At 42.0% G+C, this 11,417-nt stretch overlaps 1 protein-coding gene across 1 annotated transcript; it reads left to right on the top strand.

Annotated features, from left to right (window-relative positions):
- The first annotated feature begins 9,484 nt into the window (after window positions 1-9,484).
- LOC112348419 (pentatricopeptide repeat-containing protein At4g16835, mitochondrial-like) lies at window positions 9,485-10,591 on the top strand. Its single transcript, XM_024680838.1, has 3 exons — window positions 9,485-9,582; window positions 9,816-9,981; window positions 10,175-10,591. The coding sequence occupies exons 1-3, from the start codon at window positions 9,485-9,487 to the stop codon at window positions 10,589-10,591; spliced, it is 681 nt and encodes a 226-aa protein (XP_024536606.1).
- Window positions 10,592-11,417: the final 826 nt, after the last annotated feature.

Here is an 11,417-nt window from a genome sequence, read left to right as displayed (position 1 = left end):
TGCGATGCGAGTGGTTATGCACTGGGAGGAGTTCTCATGCAAGAGGGACAGCCTATTGCATATGAGAGTCGAACTTTGAATTCTGCGGAGCAACGCTATTCCACATATGAGCAAGAGTTACTCTCTATTGTTCATGCTTTGCGGATGTGGCGGCACTATCTTTATGGTGCAGTGTTCGTGGTGTTGACAGATCACAAACCCCTTGTGTATCTTTTCACACAGAAGGAGTTGAACACTAAGCAAGCTCGTTGGATGGTCAAACTCATGGAGTTTGGGGAGTTTCCTATTGAGCATCGTCCGGGAAAATCAAATGTGGTGGCGGATGCTTTATCTCATGTTCGTCATGTGACGACGCTACGAACACGATTTTGTCATCATTTGAGTAAGGTGGTCAGCGAGTTTGGGCAATTGGTTGAGCATGCTCAGGCTCAGGATGCTGAAGTGGCCTCTTTGCGAGACCAGATGGAAGCTCCTTTCTCATTGGTGGATGGGATTCTCTACTACAATGGCCGTGTATATTTGCCACGGGTGGATGCGTTAATTACTCAAGTTTTATTCCACTATCATGATCGTCCAGAGGCCGGTCATTTTGGGGGGAAGAAGACGTATGAGTTGATTAAGCGCAACTTTTATTGGAGGAATATGAAGGCTGATATCCTCAAGTATTGTAAATCATGCGAGCTTTGTCAGCGGGTTAAGGTGCCACGGGAGAAGCCGGGGGGACTTTTGCAACCTTTACCTATTCCTCAGAGCCGTTGGTGTAATATCTCTATGGACTTCATCACTTGTTTGCCACGAACACAGAGGCAAAAGGAGCAAGTATGGGTCATAGTGGATCGGCTGACGAAGTATGTGCGGTTGTTAGCTCTTCGGAAGACTGTCACTACCTCAGACTTGGCTGCGGTTTACTTGGAGAAGGTTTTTCCTGATTTTGGTTTGCCGGAGGACATCATTAGTGATCGAGATTCAAAGTTCACTAGTGGATTTTGGAAAAGCTTTGCAAAGGCTATGCAAGTGACTTTGAAACTCTCGAGTGGAGATTATCCTCAGACGGATGGGCAAACTGAGCGTGTGAATCAGGTGGTGGAGGATATGCTACGTTGTAGCATTGGTCAAAGGCAAGAACAGTGGGATCTATATCTTCCGTTGGTGCAATTTGCTTACAACAATAGCCAACACAGTGGAACCAAGCTAAGTCCTTACTTTGCGATGTTTGGAAGGCATCCTCGAACAGCGGTGGAGTTAGGATTGCATTTGAGTAAGGACGTTCAAGAAAAGCTTGATTCCGAGGCAATTGATCTGGCCACAGAACTTGATGAGATTCTGGTGGTGTGCAAACGGAATTTGCAAGCAGCTCAGGATAGAGCGGAGAAGTTTGCTAATGAGCATCGCTAATTCCGGGAATATAAGATGGGTGATCTCGTCTTCGTGCGAGTGATCTTTTCGTCAAGTGAGCAGCAAAACACCTTGGTGCCTTTACGGTTAGGGAAGAGTGATAAACTCTCTCATCGATATGCTGGTCCATATGAAGTGCTGGAGCGCATTGGTAAAGCGGCTTATCGGGTGCGGCTGCCAGTTGGGGTGAAAATTCATCCAGTATTTTATGTTAGCCAGTTGAAAGGTGTACTATCTCGGAGTGATGGGCCCAATGCCTCCTTGATGTATACGGCTGTGGAAGATGGACCAGAAGCTTGAGCAGGATTCCCCAGAAAGGGTGATCACCAGTACAACTCGTCCTTGGGACAAGGACTTTGTTGGGGGGGAAGAATTGTTAGGCACCAACTTTGACTACGTGGTCAACGTCGGTCAAAGGGAGGCTCAAGGGTATATTAAGGCATGTTAGGGTAAGGGACTTAACCTACCCTAGGGCTCATAGTGGAGCGGCGGTGCAGTGGAGCTTTTGAGGTAGCTCGGGGGTGGTTGGGTGGTGAGGAACCTCAAGAGGTGGCGTAGCATAGTCTAAGGCAACTAGATCTTTGTCTTTTTGCGCCGGATCATAACAGCAGTAGACACGATCAAGCTCGAATCCCAGCCAGCAGCAACAATTTGGGAGTGGATTTGCTTACCTACCGGAAGAAATTTTGATCCACAGCATGCTCCAAGGGCTGCGACGGACTTGATCCTATCCGGAGTGACCCGTGGAGCAGCAATCTCCAGTCAACACTTTGCATGTGCCACGTGTCGCTAGGCCTTCTTCTCCCGCCCCATGCAGCTTGGCCGCCTCCCATTGGCCGGGAGCAAACATCAGCGTGATTATTCGCTAACACGTGGTTAAAAAAATAACCCCTTTACAGTTACCCCCCATTGGACGGTTGTGATTAGCTGGATCCGGCGGCCTAGAAAGTTCGGCAACTCCTCCTTATTGTGATAGACTAGCACTTGCCCAGCATATGCTGACTAGTTAGCAAAATACTGTTTTGATTATTATAAATTTTTTTATTAAAAACTAAAATTGGAATAGTATCAAATAAATAAATATTATATTCCACTTTGAAAGAAGAATTGAGGGAATTATACCCAGCAAATGTTAGGTGAACACAAAAATCAATTCTTGTAAACTTGATAATATAAATATTTAGAACAAAATATATTCCTAGGCATAAGTAAGAATAAATATTCATTAATAAAAATATTAGATACAAATTATTATTTAAAAATATGAATATATTTTAAAAAATACCAGACCAAAAAATATAAACATGAAATTTTCTATTATTAATAATATGTTATATGTAAATTACATTTTTACATGGGATAAACTTATATTAAGATATTATCAAACAAAAGAGAATAATTACTAAGAATAATTATTACTCTTTTTTTTAGCAAGACATTACTTATTTATGCAGTTTACTTAGAATATTACTACCCAAATCCAGTCAATAAAATAATTACTAACAAAATTTTTTGTAAATATATATGTTATAGAAACTGTAATTCTATATTATTATGTATTAAGAAAACTATATTTACAGTTAGGAAAAATATTTTAAAATATTACTGCTTAATCAAATACTGCATACATTACTTTAGTTTTTCTGATAATGAGTTAGATTATAAATAGTTAAGGTTACATATAAAAATATAATATGTACTCTTATTGTTGAATTTTTTTATTTTTTATTTTTTTGTATTAACACTTGAAACTTTGATCATGATCTTACACATTAATAAAACTAAGTCAACCCACATTTGATATACCATCACTTAGTGTTGGGTTTCATATGTTATAGTTATATCTAAACAGGCCATTTGTATAAAATATAGTTTTCATATTATATTTACAAATACAGTTAAATTAAATTATAAAAGTTAATTTTGACTTTAAATATTCAAATATTATAATAATTTATAAAATAGAATAAATTTAGGATTAAAAAGAAAGCTGTTCACTTAAAAATAAATATTCACTCTCTTAGGATAACCTGTTAAACAGAATTCAAATTGAAACCGAGATATGAACTGCGATTTTGTGGAGATGGAAATATCACATGCCTGTAACATGGTCTCTAGCAGTTTTGGATTTTGATCTGGTGATACCATCAAAAGACATACATAATTTATCACCTCATGATTACAACTTGTCATTGGTTGTCAATGGCACTATGCATTACCATTTGGATAACCTAAAATCTCACCATAGCAAAAGACAAAACCTATTCCAACACTTAGCACCTTGTGTCCTAATCTCTTGCACCCATGAATTCACCTGGTAAAGAAAGTAAAAAACTTACCATCCTAATGACTATGCGGATCTGCCACAATGAGAAGCATGTAAGCTACTCCTTTGATGCCAGTGGCTGAGAAACTACATGCCAAGCAATTCTTCTATTAAGTTCAGAGCATAAGAATCCTTAGTGCCTTGCTGAGCACCCTCATTCCTAGCTCGGTGCCTCCTCTCAGCGCCTCTGCCAGCGCCTTAGGCCGCTCTCTCACACCAGCGCCTCACTCAGCACTCCACATTCTAGTCGAGCGGCGCGTCCGGATGCTGCGATACCTCGCTCCACCGCCAGGAGGATGATCGATCCTGCTCCAGTTGCCAGATCTTCCTTGTGGCCTTGGGCTGCTGCTGCTGCTGGAGCGATCTCGATGCCCAGACGACACCCACGAGAAGGATCTGGCCCTTACAAACCACCAGCTTGGGGAGATAGTCCTGGATCTGCGAGGGAATGCCAGAGGCCGACATGGCAATCTTGTGCCAGGAGTTTTGCTTGAGATCCAGCGCCATGAGCTTGTCACTGACCGAGTAGGAGTAAAGCACGCCCTTGCTGCACAGTGATCCAAGATCCGTACACGGCCACGCCATAATCTCCCCTCCAAAGAAGCATCCAGTGAGCCATTTCCCTTGCGGCACGTAGAGGGTCGCGCCTCCCAACTTGCCAAAGCTACCAATGTGATTGATTGCCTTTTGGAACGCATTGGTGCTAAGTTTGATCCCATTGCTCACTCCCCCAAAATCAGCAATTTCTCCATTGCTGTTGCATCCTTGGATAGCCGGCCAGCAATCACCCAGCAGGAACACATTTGTCATGTTGCTTTCTTCGCTCGACGGTCAACACCTTGCATTTGCCACGTGTCATAATGCCTTCCTCTCTCGTCCCACGCGGCTTGGCGGCCGAGAGCAAACATCAGCGCGATTATTCGCTAACACGTGGTTAAAGAAATAACCCCTTTACAGTTACCCCTTTACAGTTAGCAAAGCCTCTTAAACTTACTAACATATCTTTGTGAGAATTTGCTCACATCTCACAATTTCCTTGTGAGATGATTCCTTTATTTTTAGCACTAGTCCATTACTATCCATTGGGCCATAGGGAATAAACAAAGTTTATTGTAGTTTGTTTTTATGTTTTAAGGTGTAGTAAGACAGGAGTTAGTTAATATAAAGCTTCTTTATATACAGTATTGATGATGAATGTTGATGAATTGAATGGAATTAAGCGGCCTTGTGTATGGGTTGTGTGAACTTGAATTGCAAGTTGTTGTGGTGATATGCATCTTGAGAGTGCAACATAGAGCTGCCCATGGGTAAAGACTGGTTGGGGTAAGTAGATGCCTACACGATCAAATGTTTGACCTTGGCATTTTGAAATTGTTAAACAGTATCTAAGATGAAGAGGAAATTGTTTTCAAGACATATGGAATGGAACATCTGAATCAGAGGGTGTTAAGTTAATGCGTGGGATAAAAGTTCTAGTACCTTTAAATTCACCTGTAATTATTTCACAGTCCAAAACTTTAGGTGAAGTTCTTTTGACCATTAGTCGAGTTCCATTGCATAATCCAATTGTTGGAGACATATTTCTCAGAAAAATAACTATACAACCTTCTTTTAGTATCAATTTGTGTGATAGTAGTCCAGAGGGAGTCATAGAGTTTAGAAATTCAATTGGGAAATCTTCAGGGTGTTCAACATCAACAGAGTCAATGCTAGTATAAATTTGAGGTGGACCTGGTAATTGAGAGATGATGTTGTTGTTAATTGGAAATGTATCATCATTGAGAGGTGTTAAAATGGCTCTGTTTGCTGCAATTTGAACATTTGAAATATCTTCGATACATGGGAATACAAAATTAGTAATAGAGGTACTTTTAATTAATTCTGAAGGAAGAAGGATAGAATCAAGTGGTAAAATAGGGTTTTGTGTGTAATTATTTCCATCACCGACTTTCAATAGCCATTCTACCCAGTCTGGGAACTTAGGGCCAAGCCGCATATTTGTTTGCAATTGAAACTTTCTAAATAAATTCCATAGACTATTCATTCTTACAGATGTGGAAACAATCTATGCTCGATGACTGTGTGGGATAACTGGTAATGTTTGACGAAAGTCACCACTTATAACAATAACAATGCCACCGAATGGAGAATTGTTCTATTTTAAGTCTCGTAGGCAGCGGTCGACAGCTAAAAAGGCAAGTGTATGAACTATACTAATTTCATCCCAAATAAGCACTTGTATTGCTTTCATAGATCTACCGGCACTGTTATTAGATGTTAAACTAGAAATATATGTATCATTAATTGGAACTGGTAACTTAAAGGTTGTATGGGATGTTTATCCATTGTGTAGTAGTGTGCTTGCAATGCCTGTCCATGCCATACAAACCACTTTTTTATTGTAAAACTCAAAATAATTTACCATTGTATTTAATAAATATGTTTTGCTAGTACCACCAGGGCCATCAATAAAAATAAAACAGTTAGTATCGATTGGGTACTCGACAATATTAACAATTTCATTGAATATAGCTAATTGTTCAACATTCAAGTTTCTAATATAATGGTAAATTTCTGTATATGAATGGTTGCAATTTGGTATTGGTTGAATAGAGGTATTAGGATTGGGATAGGTAAATTGTATGATTGGTTTGTTTTACCATGTATTTTCATTTTTGAGTTAATGTCTATTAGAGCAAGTTTATATTTGCATACAATATTTGTTCTACCAAAATCTTCAGAGAGCTAATCCTTAAAAACATCCCAAAGATATAGTGGGTCTTGTGGATTGCAAAAAATACATATGAAAGTAAAGAGTTGACGCAATTGTGTAGGCATCTGAAAATTGCATGTTTCTTGTAAACAATTATACCACTCGTTATCATCATCAAGAAGACCCATAGCAACAGTAGTTTGTTGAAAGCTTTGGTAAGTTACATCATTAACTATTTTAATATTGTCGAAGGATGTCGCTCCTCTTTTATGAAGAAGAATAATACGTAAGTGGTACAATTCGGTATTTAGAGGAGATATTGAGTATAGTTGAGGAATAACCTTTTTCGTTTTTTGACGTTGCCATACATTAGTAGATTTATTGAAAACATAATGTAAAGGTATTTCAACGTAGGTATATTGTCTTGCATTCAGATCATGAATATCGAGTTCGAACCATTTTGTTAGCATTGTTCCATTACGTGCTGCTCTTTGCAAGGCATTGTGCTCCGAGCCTTCTGTAAAATACACATTTTGGAAGTCAGGAAGATGTACGGGCAGACGTATTATAGGGTGTGAGCGCCCATGCATTTTAAATTTAAATATCCTCCAAATAGCTTCCGGTGCTGAAATGTATCGGGTATTTATAAAATTTGTGATTTCATCCCAGTTTAATACGTTTTTAGACTGAGTAGCTATTTGGATTTGAATGGTTGCACAATCATATCCTTTATAAACATATTGAAAAAGATACTTAATACTTTTAATTGATGCACATATTTCTATATTTATATGGGCTTTGTATTTTTTACATAAATATTTATTATATGGGACAATCCATCTGTTATCAATTGGAACATCATTTTTAAGGAAGGTGCGACCATTGTTTGGTCTAAAATATTCAGGGTACCCATCCACACAATATGTAGTTCCGTCATTGAAGTTTTTGGGATAATTTTTGGAGCATTTTTTGTTTTCCATACATAAACTTTGAGGATTTAGTAATCCACATGGACCATGTATTATATGTGATGTGATTATTTCAAATAGTTCGGGCTTTGATAAAGGGTCAGGTAATTGAGCAGATACATATTGGTCAATAGTGTCACAGTTTTTAATTTTACTTTCATTATCTAATATGCCTAAGAAATGACAATGTGGCAAACCTCTTTTTTGGAACTCAATGACGTATATAAATGCAATACATCTTCCAAAGATATTATTTTGTGTAATATCATGAGAAAATATTTTAGCTTCATGTTAAAAATGCTGCTCCATGATTCGTGGACTTTCCAGGAGCCTCGGGGGAGTCCAAGCTAACGTGAACTCCATTGAGGTTGGTCGTGGAAGCGGTGCTGTTTAGCTTCCTGTCTTGCTCATCGAGCAGTAGTAACTTTGTGGTTGTCACATCTACCTCGGCAGCACGGTCTTGGAGTGAATCTTGTAGATGCAATTGCAAATGTAGATGTTGTCAAGCTTCACGTCCAGGTGAGCAAGGCTGTGCCGAGAGAATGTGCTTCAAAGCGTTTAAGAGTTTAAATCACCTCATCCCATTTCCTCACAGTGGAGTAAAAATGAAGACCATACAAATTCTATGGACTACAAATACCTTGATTTGATGGAACTCCTCACAGTAACGCGATGAAGAGCCAAAAGCGGAGACACATCCTGCATGAGAATACCAAAGTTATGAAAGAAGAATGACAAATAACAACTTGCGATGGGGTTCTCAGAAGCAAAGACACCAGCATTGACACAGCACCTCCGATTTGGATCGCAAACCGGCAGCAGCGGCACAGGCCTCAAAAACCCTAGAAAAACATACAAAACAAAACCAATTCACTTGACAGGCCACGGCAAGGGCTCTCTCGCTGTCTCAAAAACCCTAGAAAAACATACAAAACAAAACCAATTCACTTGACAGGCCACGGCAAGGGCTCTCTCGCCATCTCAAAAACCCTAGAAAAACATACAAAACAAAACCAAGCTGGATCACGACACGATCAAGCTCGAATCCCAGCTAGCAGCAACGATTTGGGAGTGGATTTAACCACCTGACACGTGGTTAAAAAAATAACCCCTTTACAGTTACCCCCCATCGGACGGCCCCGATTGGCCAGATCCGGTGGCCCACAAAGTTTGGCGTTTGCTCCTTATAGTAGTAGATGTGTGCAAGAATGATTCATCATGCTTAAACCGTAATAACAACTTACTATGTGAAACAGCCATTTTTCACTTCAATGGAAAGCTACATACCTCACACACAAGGCTAAAATCTTATGTGGCAAAAACAATGTGATAAAATGGCCTCTATATCATCGAGCACGGTTACGATATGTGATTATGCCAGGAAAGGGCAACTGCTGGACGCGAAACATGGTTTCAAAAGAATGCCTCAGCTAGATACTGCATGCTGTAATGCAATTCTCGCGGCTTGTTCACGATACCGATTGCTAGATTTAGCCCATCAAACCTTTGAGAGCATACCTCAGCAGAATCTCATTTCATGGTCCACCATTATCTCTGCTTATGCCCAAGCTGGGCATCTTGATAGCGCCTGAGAACTGCTTCATCTTATGCCTTTGCACAATCTTGTTCCGTGGACTGCAATGCTCGCAGGGTACGCTCGAGCCGTCTCGCTCTCTCTAGCAGAGAATATCTTTGATCTGATTCCCGAAAGAGATCTTGCATGCTTCAATACTTTGCTTGCGGCATACGCCACGATCCGGCTCGCAAACCAGGCCGAGAGATTCAGCTATGGCCATGCCAAATGATGCCCAAAAGGTTTGGGAGAACATGCCCCAGAGGAATTAGTTTCTTGGAACACAATGCTGGGTCTCTACTTAGACTGCGGCAAATTAGATGCTGCCAAGCTCGTGTTTTGAGGACATGCCGGAGGGGAATCTAGCCTCGTGGACTTCCATGGTCAGAGCATATGCCGACGCCGGATACCCAGAATATGCCCAAAGTATCTTTCTACACGACCTCGTTTACTTGGCTGCGTATAGTAACAATGGTCACGTAGATTAGGCAAAGAAAATATTTAACCGGATGCCATGGAGAGATATAGTGTCGTGGACAACCATAGTTGCCGCAGCTGCTCAGTATGGGTATTTGGAAGAATCCTTACGATTGCCGTACTGCATGCCGTATTGGAACACTTTGGCGTGCAATTCCGTGCTAGCAGCCTTGGCGAAAGCTAATAGAATGCAGAAATTAAATGATCGATTATATTTTTGAAAAAGATATTGTAACGTGGAACAAAGTTTTTGACTGCATATGCCACGAATGGGGATTTTGAGCGAGTCATGGACCTTTTCAATTCTGCGTTCGAGAAAAATATGGTATCCTGGAATACTGTGGTATCGTTTCTTGCTTGCAGGGGCCAATTGGAGGAAGCGAGAATCTATTTTGAAACTATGCCGGAGCAAAACACTGTACCATTATGCGCATTAATTTCTGCATACGCCCGAATGGGGCACCTAGACGAGGCAAGACAATTTTCCAGAGCTGCACATATTGAGAGCACTGAAATAAAAACAGCAATGGTCAGCACGTTTGCGGAAAATGGATGTGTAGTAGAAGCCAAATATCTGTTTGAAAGTGGTACAAATCATGATTTGGTGTCGTGGACTGCTTTTATGACCGCATTTGCCCTTAATGGGCATTTTTGTCGTTGCGGGTCCTTGTTCTTGCGTATGCCCGAAAGGGACGTGGTTGCATGGACCACACTGCTTGCAGCTTACGCACAGAACGGCAGAGGCACTATACGTTTTCCACTCCATGAACGCCATGGACGTGTCCGTGGATGGATGCTTTGGCTGTGCGCTCGTGGCATGCAGCCACGTTGGCAGCGTCTACGCGGCAAGATCTTGCTTCGTGTCGATAGAGATGGACTTCCATGTACAGCCCGTGAAGCTCCACTTTCGGTGCATGATCGATGTCTTGGGGAGAGCCGGGTATTTGCATTCTGCCCAGGAGCTGCTCAAAACCATGCCCTTCGAGCCCGAGACTGTGGACTGGAAGTGCCTCTTGGGGGCATGTAGGAGCTACAGATCCTCCGTTGAGTTTGGGAATTTCGTTGCCAAGAATGTCATTGACAAGGATCCGAGAGGAGCTACTGGTTATGTCCTTGCAGCCAACATGATGGTCTCCTAGTTCTAAGCAAGATCTCAAACTTCGACCATTTCGTCGTGATTGTTCATGGCTATCGATTCTCAGCAGCACGAAACTCTACGCCAACGTAACAAAGTCTACGGCATTAGCACGCCATTCACTCTTTCTTTAAGCTCTTTGTCGCGTGTGGCAACCAGTGTCTGGATCCCGGGGAGCGTCCAGTGCAGCACCCGGTTGCCAAAAAACATCCGGAGGAGACCCGAAACAAGAAGCTTGTCATTGGCGCTTACCTTGCGCGCCACCGGGAAGCTCAGAATGCTGCTCTCGTAGACCGTGCTGTCACAAACAATCGCTCCTACGAGCAGCAGTCTTCTCTTCTCAGTCACAGGCGAGAAGCTGCGTTCGATATCCTCGTTGTGCACAATCTTGTCGAAAACGATCCTGGCGTTGAGTGCCCTGGCCGCCTCCTCGGTTTGCAGCCTCACTCGTTCCTCCAGCTCCACCAACAAGCTCTTCTTGTCTGGATAGCGCTGGAAGCTCTCCGAGAGGAGCTTGGCACTACCGCTTTTGATCGTCCCTTTGGATTCAAGCTGACGTCTGAATTCCTTGCTCGAGATCTTGTTTCCGGGCTTGCCAGGCTTGACCATCACGTAGCCGAGAGGATGGATCTCTGCACAGCCCCACCAGCCATCGCCGAGCACCAGGCAGTGGAGCCTGTTTGCCGACGAGTTCCTGATCGCTGCCCCCATGCCCGCCTGGCTCAGTGCCTGGTACATGCTGTCCGGCCACTTGGTTTCGTCCCTCCCGCCTTGCACCACCACAAGAACAGCGCTGGGAAGACTCTTGTCTAGCTTGAAATCGTGAGTGT

The sequence above is a fragment of the Selaginella moellendorffii genome, unplaced genomic scaffold (assembly GCF_000143415.4).
Source record: "Selaginella moellendorffii unplaced genomic scaffold, v1.0 SELMOscaffold_1, whole genome shotgun sequence".
Classification (NCBI taxonomy): domain Eukaryota; kingdom Viridiplantae; phylum Streptophyta; class Lycopodiopsida; order Selaginellales; family Selaginellaceae; genus Selaginella; species Selaginella moellendorffii.
Note: the sequence above shows the minus strand (reverse complement) of the source record. Positions and strands in the feature narration are given on the sequence as shown.